Genomic DNA, 24,979 nt, shown 5'->3' with positions numbered 1-24,979 from the left:
CTTCTGTCAAGCTGACTCTGTATACAAGCCAGAGACATGCACAACCCACCTTCATGCTCCCCACTCCCATCGCTCATATCTGCCGTTGATTGTATCTGTCTGGTGAGTTGTTAATTTCCTGGGCTAGATCCAGAGACAGCCTTAATGTCCTCTGTAAGTATTCTCCCGTTAGCTGCCTAATGTCTCTGATTAATGTGGTAAGGGATCCTCCTGGACGTTTATGATACTTTGTGAATCAGGATGACCGAGAGTGTGTAATTCACAGAGACATTGCCCCCCTTGGTCTGCCACAACACACATCCTTGTGGGACGTTATAAGAGGTTAAAGGGACTGTCTTTTTAAGTTAAAATGTTGAGTTGGATGTGTGTCGGTCGATGATACAGCACAGCAGGAGGGTGTACGCATGTCAGTGTAATGTGTCGGGATGGCTTGATGTCAGCTGCCATGTTTGCTTAAATTGTTTCCGCTTAGATTGTTGGGAGTAGATCAAAGAAATACCATCAGGCAGTTCATTTGCCTGTCATGAGACATACTGTAGCAGACATGTGTGTAATAAGTCCCAGAGTCATTAACATGTTCTTTCCTCAAATAAGAATAAACTGTATTCTTATAGCTTTCAGAATCAGAATACCTTTATTCGTCCCAAAGAGGTGAAACGTACCTTGTTACAGCATATGTTAAAGGTGGGGTATGTCATTTATTTCAGAAACACTTTTTGTTGTATTCCATGGAATGCTCTTAACATCGTAACATAGCAATGAATATATTGAACGCTTTGACAATAAATACATAACAACATTTCATCTGTGAAAGCCGTGGTGCTGTAAAAAGCACAACCAATCATTTTAACCGGCCCGGCTAAAATAACTGGATGGCCTACCTGCCTGTCAGCCTTCCATCTGTGCACAAACTTATCTCGTGCCCTCATTGGTCATGTGTGCGTTCGTGTGTGTTGGAGGAGGGGCTCTGTAAGGAAGTGGCAGATTTTTTCCGGCTGTGTATTTTCAAATTCTAGCGCACTCGAGCTGGTTTTTCCAAAATTACCTACCCCACCTTTAAGATAGAGAGAGAAAATAAAAAGGCATGCAAAAAAAAAGGTTATTTCAATTTACAAGTAACATCCCTAATGCATTTCCAATTAACTGATTGCACACACTTGTTATTGCACAGCATGTTGTCATAGTCTGTGTTTGTTTTGTTTTTGTGTTTCTACCTCATTGCACGTTGATGTCATTTCACAACCATTGCATCTGCTAAGTAAAATACATCTGTTAGGATAAACGCATTTGTCAGGAGCATCCATGTTATCGATCAGCTATATATCACTTTTGGTTCTGTTCATGAGCCTCACATGGAGCCCAGTCAAGTGGTGTCTAGCAAGCAAGTTAATGCTTGTGTGGGCAGGTTGCACGGCCCCGACTTGTGAGAGAAGTCTGAGATGAAACGGGCTGTCAAAGGCACTTCTGTATCAGCCGACTGAGTGCATCGAGAGAGAAAGAGCTGAACAATGAGGGCTGATAAGGAGCAGGAACTTCTCTGACATCTTTATCAGTTCAAACACACACTTTCACACTGGGAGCAGTGACGGAGCCCAATCGGCTACATGACTGAGTGTAGCCAGGGGAGCGAGATTTTTTCGCGTGAGGCAGTCGCAATTTTTACAGGCTCCCACTACCTGTTAGCATCTGGCATCTGTTAGCATAGATCTAGCTCTCCGGCTTAGGCTCCATCTATGTCCATCTATGTTCCATCTTTAACGCCATTGATCTGTGGAGGATCTGCCGCGGTTTGAGGGCCTGCCGTCCACCCATTTCTGCTTCTGCTGGTGGTGGTTCCCACGGCTGAAGGCCGCTATCCACCTGCTGTTAGAGGCCTACTCCCACCTGTTGGGTGCTATTGTGCGGGGGAGGCCTGGTCTGGAGATACCGCGGAGAAACCGGAGTGTTGCCACACTGCTGATTGCCTATTTCCTTGCTGCTGTCCTGACGTGGTTTTGCTTCGGGAACATCGTGGATGCTGTTGAGCTGGACTGGGAAAATGGCAAATGTCGTGTTTCTGCTGTGCCTTTTTTTGACTGTGCTGGACAAGGAGAAGTTCGCTAGTCATCCTGACAATTCTGCTGGATGCGGGTCCGTTCTGCCGCCCGCAGTGGACATCCCCTGTACAGGTTCGGATGGGTTGCACAAACAATTGCTAGTTGCACTGTCGCGGACATTCATTTCGTCAAATGTCTGTCTTTCTCACATGCCTGCCACAATGGTCCTTCAGAATTGTTTTTTGAACTCTAATCTCACTTTTGCGAAATTTGCTGGTGACTCTAGAACAGCTGAAAATGTATGTGTGTTGATTAAGAGGAAAAGGTGCTTGGTATTTTTATTGTTGTTACTATCAGGAAATGTACAGCCAAATCCGGGTCCACCTGGTAGTTTTAGTCAAATAGCTACTCCTGCTGATTTTAGTTCTAGATCGGGGTTAGGTTTAATTCATTTAAATGTGCGCAGTCTGTTACCTAAATTAGATTTTGTCCGTATTTGGGCGAGTTCAACTGATGCTGATGTCATTGTCTTATCAGAAACGTGGCTAGACAAATCGATCTTGGCCTCTGACATTTACATAAATGGTTACAATGTATATCGCACTGACCGTCCTAAAAAAGGTGGTGGCGTTGCCATTTATGTCAAAAATAAGTTTTGTGTAACAAAAATGGTTTCCAAATCTGTTAGTAAACAACTAGAATTTTTAGCTGTGAATGTCGAAGTAACAAAGGGTCAACAGGTCATGGTGGTGGGTTGCTACAGGGCCCCCTCGGCTGTCAAGGACTCCTTATCTTCATTGGCAAAACTGTTATCTCAACTTTCCTACAAGGAAATAGTGCTGCTTGGTGATTTTAATTGGGATTGGTTAACTTCTGTGTCAGAGGATTTTAAAAACCTGTGTACCTCTTTGAACATTACTCAGATTATAGACAGTCCTACTCGCCCAAATATTAAGTCCCCAAATAAATCCTCCTTAATTGATCTAATTTTAACAAATGTTCCATATAAATACTCATCTGTGGGAGTATTTGCTAATGATGTGAGTGACCACTGTGTTGTAGCCACAATTAGGGACACTAAGGTCCAAAAAGTTAAACCACGCATCATCACAAAGAGAGATAAAAAACACTTAGTGGAGCAGGGTTTTTTACATGATCTGTTTGATTTTGATTGGGGAAAAATCGATCTGTGTGCTGATGTAGAAACTGCATGGTCTTATTTTTATCTTGGTTTTATAAAAATTATAGATAAACATGCACCTCTGCGTAAATTTAGAGTGAAGGGACGAAACAATCCCTGGTTTTCTGCTGAAATGTCCAGTCTCCTTCATGAGAGAAACAATGCCTGGGCAAAGGCTAGGAAATCAGGCTCAGAGGTAGAATGGCTACGCTTTAGGCAGCTAAGGAATAGCTTTACTTCAAATGTCAAAAGTGCTAAGTCAAAGTACTATTTGTCAGTTACCACAGAAAACCTGAATAATCCTAGTAAATTTTGGAAAGCCATAAAATCGATTTCCACTGGTGATATCCCAAATGAGCTACCTCCGTACCTCACCACAGCATCTGGCATTATATCGGACAGGGCCACCATGCTAAATTGCTTTAATAAGCATTTTGTCTCTTGTGGCTCTCTGTTTGATTCTGTCACTGACTGTGCTTCTGCTTCTGTGAACGCTCCAGTCCTTGACTCTGAACAATGTGGTCTGGAAAACCCTTTCAGTTTTACTCCTTTAACTGTTGGTATTGTCCATGAAGCTTTATCCAAGTTAGATCCTAAGAAACCGGCTGGCCCGGACAACGTAGAACCTTTCTTTTTAAAGATAGCTGCAGATTTTATTGCTCCACCTCTTACTTCTCTTTTTAACCTCTCCCTCAGCACAAATACAATTCCTAAAGTATGGAAGTCTGCTTATGTCCTGCCTCTACTGAAAGGAGGGGAGGCAACTATTTTAAATAACTATAGGCCAATCTCTAAATTGTCAGTTTTGGCTAAGGTGCTCGAACGACTTGTGAGTGAACAAGTAAAGGAGTTTTTATGTATAAATGATATCCTGTCTAAACATCAGTCAGGCTTCAGGAAGAAACATAGCACCATCACTGCAACAATGAAAGTGGTAAATGATATTACTAGTATGCTAGATAATAAACAGAGTTGTGCAGCTCTGTTTATTGACCTTTCCAAAGCGTTTGACACCGTTGATCATCGTGTCTTAAAACAGAGGCTACTCAGTACTGGCATATCCAGCCATGCAGTGGGGTGGTTTGTGAACTACCTCTCTGAAAGGTCCCAATGTGTTCACTTTGATGGGCTGTCTTCTGAGTGGTTAAACATTGCTAATGGTGTTCCTCAAGGTTCTGTTTTAGGTCCACTTTTATTCTCCATATATATCAACAGTTTAGGTGAAAATGTGGATGAAGCTACTTTACATTTTTATGCGGACGATACCGTGATGTATTGTGCAGGTCCCTCCATTCAGGAGGCGGTTGTTAAATTACAGGCTGTTTTTAACATTATTCAGACTCAGCTCTCTGAACTAAAGCTTCTTTTAAATGTGGATAAAACCAAGATAATGCTCTTTTCAAAAGCTAAAAAGTCACCAGAGCCTGTTTTAGATATTGTATCAACGCAAGGAACAAAACTTGAAGTTGTTGCCTGTTACAAATACCTTGGTATCTTGCTTGATGACTGTCTCTCTTTTAAACTTCATGTCAATAACCTGCTTAAAAAACTGAGGGTTAGGCTAGGTTTCTTTTTCAGGAATAAGTCCTGTTTCTCGCTTGAGGCCAGGAAAAGGCTAGTCACTGTGACCTTTTTACCTGTGCTGGACTATGGTGATCTGCTGTATATGAATGCACCTGCCAACTACCTAAGCAAACTAGATGCTGCGTATCATAGTGCTCTGAGATTTGTCACTAACTGTAAAGCACTTACTCATCACTGTACATTGTATACCAAGGCAGGTTTACCATCACTCACTGTACGGAGGCTCAGTCACTGGTACACTTTTATCTATAAAGCTATGTTGGGCAAACTCCCGTATTATATCTGTTCATTGATAAAGCAGAAAGTTGCAAGCAGCTATTGTCTGCGATCACAGGATATAGTCTTGTTAGATGTGCCAAGAGTAAGGACTGTCTTAGGTAAGACAGCTTTTATGTGCGCAGCTCCACTTGCTTGGAACAGTCTACAGGCAAGATTGAAATTGAGCATTTTTATTTCTTTGAATGTATTTAAGGCATGTCTAAATGAAATGCTTTCTGACACTCTGGGTATTTGTAAATGTTGAATATGTAAATATGATATCCTCTGTTGTTTGTATGTTGTTTTTATGTTTCATGTGGAACTAAATGATGCAGGTCTCCCTTGTAAATGAGATCGATGATCTCAAGGGACTAATCTGTCTAAATAAAGGTTTGAAATGAAATGAAATGAAACCACTGCCCTTGTAAAAATGTTCAAAAGCTTTATTAAGCTCTGTCTGACCCTGTTGCATCGCAGTGTTGTACGGTGTCAGTGCACGAGCAAGGTACTGCTGTTTGCTCTGTATTCTTTAATTATTGTATTAACATAAAGCATGTACCCACTCATACTGTGTGCATCCACTTGAGAAGTCAGGGCTTTTGCAGTCCTTAACAGAAGTTCTCTGATGGTTGGCTGTAGCCTTGGAGGATCCACTGCAGCACACTTTTGATTTCCTCACAGGGGTAGATTCTTAACTGGTGTTCAGACATAAAGTCAACTGCTTTGGTAAGCTTGCTATTGTCTTGAAAACCTTTTTATCTGAAACCAGAGCCCAGTCTGCTCTTATTGGTTAGCTGGCTGGCTCTGTTGTGATTGGTCAACAATTTAGATATGTTCCGCCCCTCATCCTATCATGTACAATGTGTTGGAGCACTACCCAGTAGAAGCACAACAGGTACATAGTGATGTCACTATGTTATGGAAGTAAACAAAGGAGTCCAGTCGAGGTGTTTGAGGCAGAGGGGAAGTGTGTGGGAGAGACATTCCCTTTGGTGTGAACTTGTATAGGATTTTAACCTGTGCAGATCATTTACGTGCACTAAAAACACACCACAGGAAAGGGTAAACTCCAAAAAACATAATATTGCCTTTTTAAAAAAGCATTTTTGCTAAGAAATATGTTTCAGCTAAAATAGCTCTCTCTCTGCATAAATGTAATGTAGGAGGGGAGAAATACTGGTCTCAAAAGACAATGTGCTCTTACTGGTAATTTAATTGGTGCAAATGTATATTTGTGCCTGCAGACACCAGAAATCGTTCATCATATGAGTTTAATTCCAAACAGCCACACAGGCAGTTAACAAGCTGCATGTTGTTAGCTGTTAAGTCCTATCTTCAATCTCGCACTCCCTAGATTTAAAAGCTTTAAAGGCTTTTTTGTCATAAGCAATATATACTGTATAGCTAAAGCTTCCTCCAACAAAGCAACATGTGATAAACATAAGACATAAAAAGAAACAAGGAAGTAAATTAGTCCAATAAAGTAGTGCAAGTGGCACAATGGTGCAAGTTAGAAGCAGGATTAGATCATCTATGTATATATAAAAAATAGAATAAGATACATTTCTCTTTGAATCTCTATTTGGTTTAAATCCATACAACATGATGTTAGCTTACTACAGTTTGCATCAAACAATGTCATTGTGTATGAAATCATTTATTTCATACACAATTTATTTGATGGCTGTTTTGATTTAGCCAACGCTATATTTGTGTCCAACCACACACTGGTTTTTAGGACAGAGTATAAAATCAGTGAAGCACATATTCAAATATCGTATTTTAATGTAAACCAAGAAGCAAAATGTATCTTCCACAGAGAGCATTGTGTTGGCTTCACTCTGTAGATGCTGTGAAATAGAGAGAGCTCAAACCAAGCTAAGGACTGTCTGTCTCCAGAATGTGGTCACAGAGGGTATCCCGCTGCGGCTTTCTGATTTATGGCTGTTTACGGTTTTATCTCTCTGTGGAAGAATAACTTGGAAGTAGAAAAAAAAAAGATATTTCCCCCGACCATTTAATTCCATCTGGTTTGAGCCATATTAGTCTGCTATATGATGAGATAAATAGGATTGACAAATTGCCCAGAAAAAAGGAATCTCTGTTTAAGACATACTGATTAATAGCCTCTGTGTGAGTGTGTGCTGGATAGCCGTCTTGAGATCTTCTTCTTCTTTTGTTTTGGTGTATTTGCGTATTTTATGCTTTTGTAGAGCTAGCATGGCATTGCATTTCAAAAAGACAGAGAAAGAAAGAAGCTTCGGGGGAGGGAGGGGGGGGGTGGCGATGGGTTCACACGGAGTGAGCCAAAGCAACAAAGAATTGTGTCCTTCGAAAAAGCAAAAATGTGGCCAGCTGATTACTTTTCTTTTTAAAGCAATTTATGACACGGGTGCCTTTGAGTCAGGTCATTTTATCAAGAGACATTTGCTCTCCTCTTTCTACTTTCCATCTGTTGGTTCTTCTGTTAGCTTTCGGCAAAAATATAATAGAACAGCAGACCATGATCTGTTTTCCCTAAGGTTCAAAGAAGTCCTCGTTACCCCCTCCCTTCTTTTTCTGAGTGTGGAGCACATTCAGGACCTTTCATCTTGTTCAAAGTAGTTGCAGGAATACTGCATCAGTGGGGAGCTCAGAAGTGTAAACCTTATAATCAACTTGGAGAGCCTGGGCCACAGTGAACGCTTTATGGTATATTGCACTCTGTAATTCAATGTGTAGAAACCGTCAGAAGAGCTCAACTTAAATCTCTCCCTCTCCTCTCATGCAGGTGTCGGACAGGTGCGACTATGTTTTTGTTAACGGCAAGGAGATGAAGGGCAAGGTGAAGATGATGGTGAACTTCACCTACGGATACCTGAGCTCTCAACTGGAGCTCAACGTGTGGATCCCTCGACTCCCCCTCCAGATTGAAGTGTCAGATACCGAGCTGAGCCAGATCAAAGGGTGGAGAGTACCCGTCATGGCCACCAGTCAGAGGTAAAGTACTGCATGAATCTGTCAGCTACAGGTCCCAAGCAGGACTCCTTTCCCAACACTCAGGTCCCAAGCAAGTCCCACGTTACTGGGTTGACAATACAGCGAGTGAAAAACAGCCACTACTATTAGTCGAGCAAGTAACAAGTCAAGTCATAGAATTCTGATGATCTACCCCAATATAACTCATCCTGAATAGATGCCAAATATTCCTTAATGGACGTCTGTGTTGTCCTCTGCTGCACCGTAATTGGTTGCCAGGTTTGCACGATTTGCACCAAATCCTTTTTTTAAAAAAATTTTAATATCTAGAAAGATATACTGTTGATTAAATATTTTAAACAGTCTGTAGTTCCAGTAACCCAAAATTCGATTCACAGGTAGCAAATAAGTTTGACTCGGACAGCATACGTCTCAGGATAATTTGTTTGACTCTTTACTTAAACGAAAAGGTATCAAATACAAACACATATTTTCTCAGGTCAAAAAACGATGTTGCTCGGTGCTTCTTTCTCCTTCTCACACACCACAATCACCAGCAGCTGCCGTCGGCTATAACGCCTCGTAATCACGAACAGCTGCGGTCGTCTATGTTGTCAATTTCAAACGGCTGGTTCAAATAAATGACATAATAGCACTAACAACAAAAGATTATAATATTCAAATATATCAAACTATACATTTTAACATATGGCTCCTACACAGTCATTATAGTCACTTTCAGCCTTTTGTCAATATCAGTATAGCACATGTATGACTTAGTTATAGTTTTGTGACTCAGAAGTCTGTGATGAAGAAAACGTTCTCCGAACAAGATTAAACCAGAGAATCATAGATAATTGGTACTTCTGGTTTATTGGACAGATTCAACTGCAGGTTGTCTCAGTCTTCTCTGCATTTTTTAGAATAACAATTCAACATTTTGCAAAGGACTAATTTTCTCAACTTTTCTTTTGTGTCTGCTGTGTAATTCCAGCAAAATGTACAATTATTCAATGAAATGGCAATTGCCATGCCCCCAATCTTCATTTGAGTGGATCCGAGCCATATCTATAAATGCCCTTTCTTATGTATTTAATAGCGTTGTGCAAGGCAACATAGATGCCCTCAATATGAGCCATTGTTCTGCTTTTTCAGCAGCATTAGCCTCATTTAAGGGGGTAACGAGTGGCCTTTATTTCAGGTGATGTATTTGATTTCAATCATGGCAGCCTTAGATAAGGTAATGATGAGATGTGTGACTGAACTCCACTCCACCTGTCCCTTCCTGACTCCAGTCCTGCTGACAGCTCTTGGCTGATAACAAAATGGCTGACCTGTGCAATACAGCTTGTCATTAGACCGACTTAAGGTGTCCTGCCATTTGCCTCTTAGTCGTCAGTAGAACAGAACATTATTAGAGCTGCATGGAGGTCAGACCTCTCCCCTGGGGGCCTCATCACTAACAGCACCTCTGCCAACATCTCTGTGCAGTGCTTCTTTGCAACTGTTGAAATCCATCAATTGAGAGAGCAGCTAATAGCCTACCTGCAGTAATTACTTCTGGAAAAGCGTTGAGGCTGTTCCTGGACTTGGAGTCATCCCACGCACCAGTGTGGCTGCTCTAATTATCCTGGCTCCCCTCTTATTTTGAGTGACAGGGGTACAGCATTCGACTAATGCCATGGAATGTTACGGATGTTGCTTTCCCAGCTCTGCTCTGGTATGCCTTTATCAGCCGAGACAGGCCAGTTGTGTTGTCATTGTTGACGCCAGAACCACTGCTGATGGGAAGCAGAGAGCATTGTTTCTCCCTGTCTTCAACCCGCCTTTGTTTATCAGGGGATAACAGGCGTGACCTTGCACAGTAGCACTATGCCTGTTGGTGAGAAATGGCACTGCTCCACTGTCCATAAGCCCACAAGGAACTGAGCAGCAATACAAAGTGGCGGGACCTTTGTCTAACAGCCGGCTGGCAAGTCGTGGCCACATTTGGGGGCGAGAGAGAAATAAGAAATAAAGGGAGAAATCCGGCAAAAGTTTGATAGTTGCAAAAGCACTACTCACACGGTTTTTGACTGGCACTTCCTGTATGGCTCACCTCTTCCTTTCCGTAAGCCCTGTCAGAGCAGGGACAAGATAAGCCTTCGCAGACAGCAAACCTAAATGTAGGCGTAGCACTCAGGCTTGAACCACTCCTTTAACAGGTCTTTAAAGACATGTTTACCCAGATACTCATTTTGATGTTGTTTTTATATTGGGTTGGCTTTTGCTGTGTGTACTGAGTGTTGTCTTTCTTAACCAACTTGCAGCTGAATTCAGTACAATAATATCCACATAATAAAAGTAAACAATCAAACTTTGTCAGATAGAGCGGCATCTGTGTATATATAGTAGCAGAACTGTCTATTTCCGTCCAAATGACCTTCGTCATGTTATTGTTGCAAAAATAATAAAATAAATAACAAGTACAGCACTCGATCTTTGGGGCACAACACAAATAAGAATGACACACACTCCAATACACAGCATCTCCTCTGAAGTCAGAATTGGGCTTGAAAGTAAATGAAGCAGAGAGAAAAATTGCTTTGTGAAGCAGGTTGTTCTCGCCGCTGAGTGTGATTTGTTTATTAGATAAACCCTAGATTAGATTTTGAGATGGCTGCACAAGCAGTGGCATATTAGATTTATAGCAGAGCTAAAACAGTTGGACTTCACTATCAGCTTGTTTATTCCTGAATCCATTACATCTGACTAATACCTGCATCTAAAAAGATCCCTATACTGTTTAGATGCTGATTCGGTCAATGTGTCAGTACAACATCCTTCAACAGCAGCGCCATGTGTCAACTCATTGCCTGTTAATGTCAAATAACAGATTCTATTTTCACTCAAAACACACACACTATGATCCAAAAGGATTTAACCAAAGCAGTCAGCGGTGAGAAACTTTCAATTACTGGCATTACAATAATTGGAAAATGGTGACAGAAATCATTGGCAGGTGGTTTTCTCCTCTACTTATTTTATGTAAATAATAGGAGAGTGAGTGGAAAGCAGGGATCTATAAAAGGCGAAGGGAATTTTAAGAGAAAAATCCGATGCTGAATTAATTTTTGATCACAAATTCATGAATCACAAAGCTTGCTCATTTGGAATTACAAAATGCATCTGATAAAATGCCACTTTTCATGCAGATGGGAGTTATTTTGTTTGTATGTGAATTTGAAGGTTTGCCTTTTAATAGTCAGTGAGTCACTCTAAGGTAAGACAAGGAAGAAGCCCCGTGTATTTGATTACAAATATTATATCCGAGAAAGACTCAAATAACCTCGTCAACCCCTTGGAATTCAATGTAATTGTTCACTTATGTGTGTGTAAATGAAAGAACAATCATAAGTGGAGTATTCATAAATATGCATTAAATGTGTCATGTACAGTAGGGCCTGCTTAGGCACAACTGCTGTTATTTCAATCTGCTTTTGGAAGGGTTTCTAAAATAGAAAAAAAAAAATACAAAAAAAAAAATGTTTTAACTCTTTAACACAATCTGGGGAGGTGTGCTCAGACATGCTAGCGATTGTTGGCAGAGATGGTTTAAGGATGGTTAACGTGTTTTTGTTCTTTTCCTGAAGTAGTGGACAGATTTTTAATTGTACTGCATTGTAGGGAATTATCAATGTGGTATCAATTGGATTGGACTGTCACTGTTTTTATAATTCTTGAAGTGTAAAAGGAACCGCGATGGAATATTGAGCAGAAACCAATGTGCTTGCAGCTTCATTTCAGACTAACAAGAAAACATTATTTTCAGATCACACTGCAAAATATATGAGCCGTCTCCTTAGCAATGACTTCATACACAGTTCTTTTTGTTGGTATTTCTATGCAAAACATAGCACACACAAGTGAAACCAGAGGAAAACAACATGCGGTCCACCGCAATGTTTTTTGTCTGGCTGCTCTGGCATATTTTTGTATGAAAGTGTGTGGTTCTTGTCTGGTGTATGCATTCTTACATTTTTTTAAACATGAAAAGTTGCATACAGCATATGAATCACAGTCTGCTGACTAAATCTGACTCAACCACACCCACACAGTCCCGATGAAGGAGATTGTCTTCATTTCTAAGTGTTACATTTCTTATTTTCCTTGAACTTGACTTTTTAGTCATGAATATTTGATATATAGAAATACTTTTATGAGAATTTTTGGGAGGATTAAACAGAACAAGACACAACAATAGAGAGCAAATAGTCAGAAAAGCTAAAAGAACATTCTGTGTTTTGATACCACTGTTCAAATGCAAAGCCATTCATCACAGATGTTTGTAAAACCTATTTAGGGTATGTGTTCACTTGTTGAATCCTGAATCAAAATGTTTTCTAAAAATGATCCCAGTTTAGTCATTTCCTCTGTGAATGGCTGTCATTGAGTTGCAGGTGAAATGGCTGCTGAAAGGGAAGGTTTTAAGCCCCCAACTCCAAATCTCACTGTGCTCTGGGGTTTTTCTCTGGAGCGTGCAGCTAGCATCTTGATTTCCACGGCTTTATGTGCAGTCAGATTTCTCCTGGGATTCACAAAGAAAAGAGACAAGCCGAGCGGATCATCGCGATTAAAAAAAACAGTTTAAAAGATTAATTGATTTACTTCTCCCCTTTATCAAGATGGCATGATGGTGTGTACGTGTGTGAGAGAGAGACAATGGGAATCTACAGTGGCGTATATGATTAGCAGTTTTGTTTACAAAGCACTTTCCTGTTTAAAAATGTCCAGACTGTGCCCCAGTGTAAGACTGAAAAGTTTAGAACAGCATTTATTCTCCCAGATCAACCATTCAAACATTCAACATCTCAGGGTGCTTCATCTCTTGGCTGTTGAAGAAAAATTACATTGAAACAAATATGGACAAAGTCTAATGATAGTGCAGCTTTATAGTAGTAGCCAGTTTGGCATACTGCAATGTTCCTGGTGAGTCCAGCTGAGCCTCTGTTGGCAATTTCTTTTTACCTAAAGCAATAAAATGTGATTTGCTAGCAAAAAAAGCAATGAGGGATATTTAGGGCTATTAAGGAAAGCAGTAAGGGGACGTGTGCACATTCACAACCCAGACCAGGTGCTCTGAAACGGTGAAGGAGGGACATAAGAAGAAAAAATGAGAGCCATACGCTGGATTTATCCTCTTTCCACGGTTTAATCATTCTAACTTTATCTTCGTTAGGTAAACATCCCTGTGTGAGACTGATGTGTGTGTGTGAACGTTTGTCAGAGTTTAGTTTATCTAAACGCTGCTGAAAATACCACAAACCAATCCAGAAGACATAGCAGATGTTTTCTCTTCTCCTCTAATAGGTATAATTAGCAAACAGTATACACATATGCCACAGTTATTTTAGATTAGGCCTTTGGCGGAGATGTTAACTGGCAATAACTGCAAAGTAAATATCATTATGTAATAAATGTGATACAGCTTTAACTCATGCACTTTCTGCAATGTTTTAATTAAAGTAGCATGCATAATTAACGAGACTAAGAGTATACAGCCATAGCAGGCCTATTGTACTCCATGTTTACTTGTTTATTGAGTTAAGAGTGTTAACATGATGTACTTTGATAATTAGCACTTAAAACAAAGTACAGCCTTTGTGGATTTCATTACTTTTGCATGTATGTATTAATCCAAGAAAGTAATGAACAGTAGTGCTAGTCAGATGATCACAAATATTGTTCTGATTTATCATCTGAGGACCATGAATGTCTACACCAAATGCCATGCCAACTGATTCGATATCTACCATATTACTATTCGCTATTAATTTAGTCGGCCAATCAACATTTATATTCCTAGAGCTACGCCGCAAGCATGGCTGCAACAACGTTTTCAGTTGCTACCAGTTTGCACATCTGTTTCTTTTATTATTTCTTACTAGGTCCACACGGGACAGCGAGGATGAGGATGATGAGGACAGACGTGGACGAAGCTGCACTCTTCAGTACCAGCACGCCATTGTCAGGGTCCTGACACATTTTGTGGCTGAGTCAGCAGATCCCCGAGACCAGACCAGCTTCCTGCTGGGCACTGATTGGCAGGTGGACATCACAGAGCTGGTGTGGGACTTCCTGAAGGTGGAGGACCCCCAAATTGCAAAGATACTGGACAGGAGGATACTGGTGGGGCTGGACATGGGGATGACCACTATCCAGGTAGGCCAGGTGTTGTGAACTGCACAAAGTAGTTCATTAATTAATGTAGCATTTAGAAATAATGTTAGGATCTTATTTTCAAAGTCTTGGATATCCTTCCTTTTAGTATTGACACAACTGTATTCAACCTCCAGCTCCCAAAAGCTAAAATGAAGCCGATATGACAGTTTCTCAATCAGAAAGGTTGTACAAAAACCCTCAAACTTATATTTCATACCTGAACTGTACGTTTATCTTACTAACATATTGCCGTTTCACTTTTACCTATTGTACTTCTTTTAGTTCAATCACGCACAATTACAAGTTTCATAATTGATAGAAATTATGGCAAAAAATAAGTTTTAATCAACCTAAACTTTTCTTTAATCAAACAGTGGTTGCTAAACATTCATGCCTAAAATATAAGATAGTTAGTAGCCTTGGCATCGTGCTTTGTGGCATTGTTATTTTGCAGGTGCTAGGAAGTGCTGGCAATTTAGTTTTCCAAAAAGATTTCCCATGAACCCGTTGCTTCCTGTCTCAGAGGTCTACCTAGCCTTGTGAAAAGACAGACAAGGATCCGGAGTCAGCTCTTACTAACAGTGAATATAAATTCATTCAATCAACCATCTGCCATCGCGGTAATCTCTTAGAGCTTCAGTCACATGTGTGCTGAGAGATCAGTGCCTGCTTCTTATTATACAGATTCCTCCCAAAGTCTGCTGGTGTAAAACCAGGGCCTTAGAGGCTGCCAGAGATCTTGGCAAAGGTCTGTGTTAGTAATAACAGAATATAACGAGAAGATTATTCCAATATCTCAATCTCAATGTGCTAATTATTCATCAAATCTGGAACATTCTTATAATTGGAATTATGTCATTTAAAGGAACAAATTACAAATACAAATACATGTAAGAATAATAAAGAGTAGGAGCATGAACATATGTTTTATTACAGATGCCACTGATCGGTGCTGTGGTTTCAATAGTACCTCCTTTTGTCTAGTGCAGACGGTTGCATCCTGGTGTTTCACAGCCTGTAGCGTGGCTCTCAGCAGTGAGTGGTTGCCCCCCCCCCCCCCCCCCTCCAAGCCCTTTGGTTTGTCATGCTCTCCAGACTAACTGGATGAATATCAGCCTCCTAATGGCATCTGTGTGAGTGGGATCCGCTCTCCCTGTTGTCGAGGACTCATCTGTCTGTCTGTGAGCAGACGTGTGTTCACCTTTGTGGGAAAGCTTCAACGTTTTCACAAAACAAGCACGAACTGGCAAACATGAGCAGCACTAACGTCTGCCAGCTGTGTCTACCTGTGCTACGCGCCACAAAGGCTGGTGCACGAGGAGAAGTGTCACACATAACATCTGCAGCATTTATCATTAAATAACGTTAGGCTTCCTTCTTCTGTTCTGGGGGGAAAGTGTGCTTCTCCTCTGGATATGAATCAAAGGGAAAGGATTCTTACCTATAGGAAGTATCAGGGTGATATGGCAGCCAAGCGTTTGTTTGATCTATACAGCCTGGGTAAAGAGATCAAATAAAAAGTAGGTTGTGCATATTGCGCAGGGGCTTGTGAGCTTTTTATGTCAGATGAAACACATCGGAAGATATTTTGTTAAATCACCTATAACTCGTGGTAATCCGCTTTTTTCGTGTTTGTGACATCCTCACTGCTGAGTTCTCATTGATGGGACTTTTTTACATTCCTGTCAGGAACGCCTTGTCAATCAAGCAGTGTGACCAGTAGGGACTAACTTCTGGTGGATTTCCTGTTTATGAAGTTTCTATAGTGCTCTTTTTCTCTTTTTAGCTACGGTTGCTGTCGCTGCTAATTTCTCCAGGGAAAGACCCACACAACCCTCGGTGTTTAGAGCAGGAAATGAAAAGTCTTTCATGAACAGGCTATACAATAGCTTCAGTCACTATTGCAGAAAAACATAGATGTAATTGATCATACCAGAACGTCACAGGTTATTGCTCGACAAACACATATTTGAGGGGATTGTTGTTGAAGAAAATTCTTCATCTTTTCCTTTGAAAATGAATTTACTGTCACAATGTAATCTATCATCTCTGTTTGTTTTCTTTCTTTCTTTTTTTGCTGCATTTTGCACATCCTAGGTGTTGTCTCCTCTATCTGACTCCATCCTGGCAGAGAAGACTGTCACAGTGGTGGATGACAAAGTGACCATCACAGAGTTGGGGGTGCAGCTGGTGACGGGCCTCTCTATGAGTCTGCAGCTCAGTACAGGAAGCAACAGAGCCATCCTGGCTACCACCACAACACAGGAGATCCTGCAGAGCCCCAAACAGGTCAGCACACGTTTTACAAGAACAGCTGTAACAATTAGTAGATATTATAATCATGTCATCCATTTCATCTGCAACTTTTTTAATGTTACATTAATCATTCAGTCATTTTTTCAAGCAAACATTTTAAACATTTGCTGGTTCCAGCTTTCCAAATGTGATGTTTTGCTGCTTTCCTTTGTCATACTAACGATACGATCATAATTTATTGTCAGATCAAGTCTGATATGTTACTTGCCCAAAGACCCCTCAGTGCTGACCTGGGATTTAGTTCTGTAGTTTAGTTCTACTTAATAGTAAACTGAATGTCAGTACATTTGGGGATTTTGGTCAAATAGAAAAACAAAATTATAATCACCTTCACATCACCTCAGGCTGCAGTTTTCACATTTTTGTTTAGTTATTTAAAAGACAAATAATAATTGTATATATAAGACACGAAAGAAAGTGAAAAATATAAGCATCAAATTGAATATTTATTTTCCAGCCAATGCGGTTGAACACACTCTCTTATCTAATGCAAAAATGCTAGTAATTAGTTGCAAACACAATTTAGCAAAATTGGATTAAGACAGAGAATGATGAATATTCTCTCTCAGCATTCATTTAATTGAATTATTCAAAAAAGCCTTTTGGTGAAAGAAAAACTTTTATATACAGTATCTAGTAAAGCTACAAAATGTAGATTCTGCTAACTTGATTACTGTCCCTTTCAAAACTAAAGATTTACTTCCAGATTTCATTTCACACTATCAGGTTTCCTGAATGAGCATTTTTCCAGTCAAAGAAAAAGCTGCGGGTGTGCATGTGCTTGTGTACACGTGCCTTTTTGTTTGTTCCACACCAGCTCTAACCCTCTTAACTACAAGGCCTAAAGCCGGAGTGTGACAGAATGTGTTTCCTTGGGCATCTAATAGAAACTGGAGATTAATCTGAAAGCATGCAAAGGCAACAAGCACAGTTTCTGTACCAAAATATGACCTCACAGCACAAACATTCATATGATGTTTCTCTACTCTCATTGTGGCCCCTTTGATCTGCCCATCAAGCCCTCTTACAAATCCCCCCTCTTCTTCCATGTGAGGAAGAATGGAAAGGCCATTTATCTATCCTATCTCTATGCCCAAACTGTGAAGATAAGCAGGCAGCGCTGCACTGTTAGTCCGCTGGTCCCAGTAATTAGCGAGTGTTGACACTTACTGCTTGTGTACCATTAGGGATTTGTCCTTCAGCAACATTAAAGGGCAAATTGTGCGTTTGCAGCAGGAGAAGGCCTCAAGATGTCGATGTATGGCAAATCCTCCTTCTAATGACAATGTTTAATGTTAGATCTTTTCCGCCTATCTTTTAATCTGAACCCCCCTTAGTTGGGAGGAATATAGCCGCTGAGATATTCGAACCACGCCACTTGGTGAGCTTAGAAAATGTTTTCCAAAATTAGAAATGTAATTCTCAGTTTAGAATACATTGATTTGTTTTTATAATAATTTCAGTGCTAATAAAGTATAAACGATTTGATCTGTTCCCGTAGGTTTCCATGATGTGAGGCTAGATGCTTTATTTTCGCACTATTATTTTGCATTTCTTTGAAGTACAAAAGCACAACATGTTGTTTATGTGTCACTGACTATTTTCTCCCTTTCCCTCTCTCTCCCTGTTGTTTATGTGTTTGTGCTCACAGGAAGCCTTGATCAGCGCCTGGCTACAGTTTAGTGATGGCTCTGTGGCTCCTCTTGACCTGTATAATCCAGACTTTTTTGTCCTGACGGCCACCTCCCTCGATGAAGACATTGTGACAGTGCAGCAGAACCCTACGTGGAAATGGCCTGTCATAGTGACGGAGGCGGAGGGCCAAGGCCTGCTGGTCAGGGTGGAAATGACTGTTTGCGAAACCTGTCAGAAGTTTAAGCGCCGCAGCATCCTGGCCGCGGGTAACTGTAACGTCAGAGTGAAGTTTGGTCGGAGTGACAGCACGAGGGGAAGGGGCAGCGACTACGGCCCTGATGTAGACGATATGGAGAACAGAGGCAGGCTCTCCCCCTCCCAGGACAGGACCGGCCCTATCACACACTACTATGGCAGCTCCATCTCTGACATGGAGGATGGGGTGTTAAGGAGAGCCACCACCACTAGAAGTGCCATATTGCACAGACCAAACGGGGATAAACGTTCAGATGATGGTAGCCAGAACATGCCAATTGACTTTGCCGACTTCCCTGCACAAGTGGACCTGCCCCGTGGCCGCAATATGGATGATGACCTTATTCAGACCGCTCGTGGACTTACAGATCTGGAGATTGGCATGTATGCCCTGCTGGGGGTCTTCTGCCTCGCCATCCTGGTTTTTCTCATCAACTGCATCTCCTATACGCTGAAATACCGCCACAAGGAGCTCTCGATTGAAGGCCAGGAGAACATGAACCATGCTCATGATTGGGTATGGCTTGGCAACGAGGCAGAGCTGCTCGAGAGCCAGATCAGCCTGTCGCCCCAGCAGGAGGAACAGACCTCTATGATAGACTCCAGCAGCGGGCTGGAGGAAGGAAGCCACCTGCTGAACGGAGGATCGGCCCAGAAGAATGTGCAGGGCCAAGTGCACCGGGGAGCAGATACAGGGTGCACAGTCAAGGACAGTAAAGGAGACTCCCCCACCACCAAGAGGAAGAGAGTCAAGTTCACCACGTTCACCACCATCCCCTCGGACAGTAGCTACCCCACTGTTAACACACTGACTGGGAGCCACTGCCAGGACATTAAGTGGGTGTGCCAAGATGTGGAGCTGGGAGACTCCAAGGAGTTGCGCAATTACATGGAAAGGTTAAGTGACAGTGCTTTAAAAGAGGTGGCATAATGTACTGCGTGCACTTGTAACAAACTCACCCTTATGCCTTTCAGAGGACAGTGGGTCTGGACTGAAACCGGAACCGGAAATTGACGTCAGAATCATCCCAAACTGCCAAAGGGTCATTATATTAAAGAGGATTGTGGTGATTCCACAAGTGACTGATGATGAATCATTTATGGAAGAACAAAAAAAGTCAATGAAAGAGGAGGTTACGTGATTCTTTTGTTCCTTTGTTAATCAGATGATTAGCTTTTGATCGTTAATTTTAATACTACAGGGTTTAGATAGAATGAACCCATGACTAGCAGCAACTACGACGTGTACAATTCAGACGACATGTAGATTTGAAAACAAACCGTAAGATGGCTAGATAGATGTTCCGGATGTGTGTGCACATTAAATGGTTTTGGAAGTTTTGTAACATTTTGGATTTTAATTTCTTACGTCAGATCATTCATCTGTGGAAGACTTCTGTAAAGGCCAAAGCAAGCGATGAGACATTTCTGCATGTAGATGGAAAAAAAAAGGCACAACTTTCGGGTTCATTCTCATTCTCCTTAACACAGCAGAAAACCTGTTCTGTATATACCAAACAGTCTCCAAAGCATTGTATTGTTGCTCTGTATATTGTATTTTCATAACATTTAAGAAATACACAACTATGTCAAGAGTGTGTATCAGCTTTTCTTGACCACAGCATCAAGTACTGAGGTCAGCCGAGGATTGTGGTGGATGAAAGGAAGCCAATTCCACATTCATGTTTGTATAAAAAGTATTTAATGAGATCCAATTCACCAACAAGGCATTGCCATCTGCTCCCTTTAATGCTGGCCGAGGAGAAGAAAGGCACTGGTCATTAATACTCTCATCTCGTCTATTAGAACTCGTGCCCTAACATGACAGCAGAGCATGAAGGGGGTTTTTGAACTAAATTGCCGGACGACATGGTAATGTGACATTTCCCGCTGTCCACCCTCCAGTTTAAAGTTTACTGAGCTTTGAAGAAAATGCCAATTAAGGTCTTGTTAACCTCTCTCCCATAGCCTTCAGGAAAAGCATACTGATAAGCTGTGTGTTATGGACAAACTGGGATGAAATGTGCACTCCATCTCTTGGGGATAGTGTGGATACAAAGAGGGATAATTAAAGGCAAGGTGGGAAATGTGTTCTTTTTGATAAAGGATATTTTATTATCCAGATAATTGCACAAATAATAATCATCTCTGAAAACTTGCTAAACAAAGGCAGTCGGCTGAAAAATTGCCTTTTGCTCAGTGAATGTTATTATCATCACAGTGGTGTTGGCTGATTGCGTTTTTTTGCGTTATTATTTTCTATCAAGCAGAGAAATGTTCACATTATCTTAACTGTTGCTGCAGTGTGGATCAGACTGTTAATCAGCAACACTCAGAGTTTTAGCTTGGAAGAAGGGAGGCGAGATACTTAAGCAAATAGTAGCACTACCTTGAGTGCAATAAGGGGACGCCATTTAGAGCAACAGTCGGCTCCTGTATTAGTTTGACTGGCTTTTCCAATTTTATTTAATTATTTCAAACAGCTTGTCTACTGATTCTCTTACTTCTGTGGTGCTGCAAATGATTCCCAGCTTGCTGAGCCACCAAATGATCACCCCACAAAAAAATCAAGAAACAGATTTCAAATGGAAAAATAACAAGCCATGATAGCTAGTATAATTAAAGGAGTAGTTTTAAATGCTGAGAACTGGGCTTATTTACTGTTTGCTGTGTTAAAGATTGACACTCTTATTTCTTCACAATACATTTGAAGCTACAATTAGTACAGCAGACGGTTAGCTTAGCATAAAGACAACATCTTGACTCTTCTAGTGGTGAAAATACTACATTGTAGAAAAAAGATCCAAGGGTGTACATGGAGTTTTGTGCCAAACTATACTTGGTTGGCAAAATAAGCTGCGTGAGTCTCAAGATATAGTATACGTAAGCTTCAGAGGTGCTGTTAACATATTACTGGTAATAAGTTGATCTACCATGGAATCTATAAAAAGATATATACATTTTCAAAAATGTAAAAAAACAAATGTTGTTCTGTTACAGGCTAAATCAACTTTTAAAGTCTAGGAAAAGTAAAAAATGTGACGATTCGGCTCAACTTTTTGACTTTAAATACTTTCTCCATATATCTTTGGTTTAACGTTTAAATCATTGTAAATGTAGCTACATATACATTGATTCCATGATTTATTCACAGACACAATCAGGAAAACCTCCCCCTGCTCACTCATTTGTCTCAGTTTCTGCTGTCCTGATTTATTTTTCTCCGGTGCAATTCGCCTTGTGGTTTTCCTTCTTCTGAAGCTCTATCCGTGGCTGCAGGGGATTAAAGCGGGATCATGTGCAGAGAGTTCTGTGTGCTGGGACCATGGCTGCTGTGCCCAGCCTGTGGACTGTGAAGGGCGAGGAGAGCCGGTGCAGATCCTGGGAGGGATTCAACTGTCAGCCACAAGGGGCGTGATTGATGGAGGGCCCCATGTAATTAAAACACCACTGCGACTCTCTCTCCGTGACCGTCGTCGGTGGTTTCAGCCTTTTCAGGTAGGGACAGAACAGCGCAGCCCATTAAAGACCTGCTGTCTCCACCCCCTCGAGCCCCAGTTTTAGACAAGTGTTCACACCTGCTGGGATGTGGCACAGCAGATATAATGACTGTATTAACTTCCATTCTTAGAGCATGGTAACTCAACACTCATTTTCATTGGCCTTGATGTCTTGCCTTCTCTAAGAGTAAAAGTAAAATCCTTCCCCAGGCCTCCATCTTAAATGGATTTTTAATTAAATTGATGATGTGAGACCAACAAACTCCCGCTAATGGTTGGTTGTGCTCCCTGTGGTCCTAATATGTCGGCTCCGTATTTGCAATTTCCAAATGATTATTCAGTGCTTGAGTTATGTTGCTTCTTTTTAATTCATTTCTAAATAAGTTCACAATGGTTCTACATCAACTAAAAACGCACAAACATGCTTTCTCGTGGAACGATAGAGCAGCTTTCAAGGTCAGCTTGACTTTCCAGTCTGACCGATTTTTTTACAGATTAAGCCACAGGGAACCAAAGACAACAGCACTCGTAAAAAAAACACCCTTGTGCCAAATCTGTGCCTTGTAAACACTACCTCCCACTTGACAAGAGCAACAAGACGAATAACAGCACACACGCCCAGTTGTATCTTGTCTCCCTAGCAATTTAAGTTACTTTTAGCGTCATTACACCTATAGCCCCTTACCTCAGTCTTACCTTGAGTTTATAATTATTTAACAGGATTAGGCTGGCAATATTCCATAGTTTTCTTATTGTCACCAAATCCCACAAAAAACATAAAAACACACAATTTCAATACTTTATGACTTCCCTACTCGGAACTTGATAAAATGTGAACAAATGAGATATTTGCTTTAATTTTTAAATGTACAGCAAGGTTATCTCTTAAAATAGCTATGCACTGTAGTTTTTTTAAGCAAAACATACTCATAATGATATACTAGAGCAATAGTTTAGGACTATTTTAAACTGTAGCTAATACATAGGTGGTTGGTGTTCTAGTGAGTGATTTAAATAGCTTTTGAACAAAAAAACAAGTCTATGGCAGAGAGGAATACGATATATCAGACTTTGGGTGTAAATTCATTGTTGGTTTTGGAATTAAATATGATAGGATAATTGATGGTCAGATCAAGTCTGAAACTTCTTGCATCACAGCAGCTCCATTTGCAACATCAACAAAGAAACATAATTCAAGACAAGAAACAAGGTAACAGTCATTTAGCATACAAAAACTAAAGTTATTGTTCTTCAGTTTAACCTTATTAAATGATGGTACCCAGTCGGATCTGATAGTTACAATTCATATTATATTGTCCGACCACAACATGTTATACTGTTGTTGGTTGATTCAGAGTTTCTCAAAGGGTTGACCTACATTATTTGAGCAGATTTTCCTATGTCTTTTCATTTGACAGTATATCAATTCAAGAATACCACCAGCCCTTATCCTTAATCCCAAATGAACTGTTTGTGGAGATCAACATTGATCCACAGAATTGAGACAAATCACAATTAGAATCAGCTTTGGATTTTTACAATGTGATATGAGTACAAACCTACCCACAGTAAAAACATATGCACTATAAAAAGTATCAGCGATAACTCTAAAACCTAAAGACAAAAAAGATCTACAGTAGCCCTTGAGCAGCATGTGGTGAGTAACCAACCGTGTCATTTAGATGTATCGGCCCAGGAGGAGAGCAGAGCACCGTGCTCAGGGGAGCGACATATCAGCCGGCACCCTGAGACAGGAAGGGGCATTTTTCTGCCTGCCGGAAAACAATAGAAGGTCAGAGGGCTGCAAAGATACGCCTAACACAAATGGTATTCCTCAGTGTGGCTGAGAAAAATTCATCTTGATACCTGTACTGTTTTATGGGAGTCAAGCCTCATTCTGTACAAATAAGACGCTCTAAACCACAGGGCCTGCACATAATAACCTAGGTTGAAGCCATAAATCCAGATGGATGTACGCTGTTAAACACATTTTACGGTGGCTTATTTCACAGATCATCCGTCTGAATGAACATCCTAACCTGCTCAGTTCAACAGAAGAGAGCCTTTTAAGTGACAAGACCTGAGCAGCAAAATGTCTGCAACAGGAGATTGTAAGAGGCTCATATTCTCAGCATGACTCATTAGGGATGAAGTTGAAGTAAAACAACTTGTCTCTTGTCCAACGCTGTCCCATTTTGAATCAGAAAATGCTCCGGGATGCAGACTAACAGAGACAGCTCGGATAAGATAATTAGGTCTCTGTGAGTGCGGATCATTAGTACTCAGAGATAGCCGATGTGTCTGCTTGGCCCTTTTTCCTAAACATTGTGTCTGCATTAGCTTATCTTAATTAACATGTGATGATACCTCCTAATCCTCCAATTACTGGAGGAACATCTTCTGGAGCATCTGCCGGTCGCTCATTACACAGGTACACTAAGACTCAGTAATACAATTAAAAGCAGTTTAGCATTCTGTAGATTATGTAAAACAGACACATGCCGCGTCATACACTGACTTATTTTTATCTGTGTTTTTAAAACTTTTCTACTTCATTTTCATACACTTTGATGTAAAACTGAGGATATTTGGAGAAAGTAAATACCACTGACTTAAATGTGGAATAATTACTGCATTGTTGCTATCCTAATTTTGGCAGCTTTTCAACAAGAAGAAACTTTTTTTCTAATTTAAGTTGTGCTTATTTGATTAGGGGGATACAAATAAACAAGACAAAGAGTCACAACAAGTTGATAACAATGTAATAGATTATTATTCTTTTGCAGTCATTAAATCATAAAGCAAAGTATTGGCCACAACATTTAGTATGATTTAGCTATACATAACTTTAAGGGATTTTGTAAATGTTACAGTTCATCCTGAGGAGATATCTTTCACACGTGTCATAGTAATCTACTTAAGTAGTTGTTGGTATATTCCACGCCAAGCACACATTTTGAGCTCTGGTTGGTGCTAGAGAGAAAGTCAGGGGATAACCAAAAATAATCAGGATGCATCCTCTGGCAACCATGAATATCTGTCCATAAGGATTGGGA

The 24,979-nt window shown here is 40.7% G+C and overlaps 1 protein-coding gene across 3 annotated transcripts in view; it reads left to right on the top strand.

The window, feature by feature from the left end:
• The window catches only part of LOC307042497 (transmembrane protein 132C), a 141,605-nt gene extending 121,589 nt beyond the window's left edge, over window positions 1-20,016 (top strand). For 2 of the 3 annotated variants that reach the window (XM_079686396.1, XM_079686394.1), the window contains exons 6-10: window positions 7,829-8,037; window positions 13,944-14,217; window positions 16,315-16,506; window positions 18,185-19,320; window positions 19,399-20,016. In XM_079686396.1, the coding sequence (XP_079542522.1) occupies window positions 7,829-8,037; window positions 13,944-14,217; window positions 16,315-16,506; window positions 18,185-19,320; window positions 19,399-19,438 (1,851 nt within the window). In that variant the 3' untranslated portion in view covers window positions 19,439-20,016. Of the gene's footprint in view, window positions 1-7,828; window positions 8,038-13,943; window positions 14,218-16,314; window positions 16,507-18,184 lie in introns of all 3 variants that reach the window. The other variant, XM_079686395.1, reaches the window with a different exon arrangement.
• The last annotated feature ends 4,963 nt before the right edge of the window (window positions 20,017-24,979 follow it).

This window comes from Notothenia rossii (genome assembly GCF_949606895.1).
Source record: "Notothenia rossii genome assembly, chromosome: 6".
NCBI lineage: Eukaryota > Metazoa > Chordata > Actinopteri > Perciformes > Nototheniidae > Notothenia > Notothenia rossii.
The sequence above is the reverse complement of the archived record's forward strand: the minus strand, read 5'-3'. Positions and strand labels throughout refer to the sequence as shown.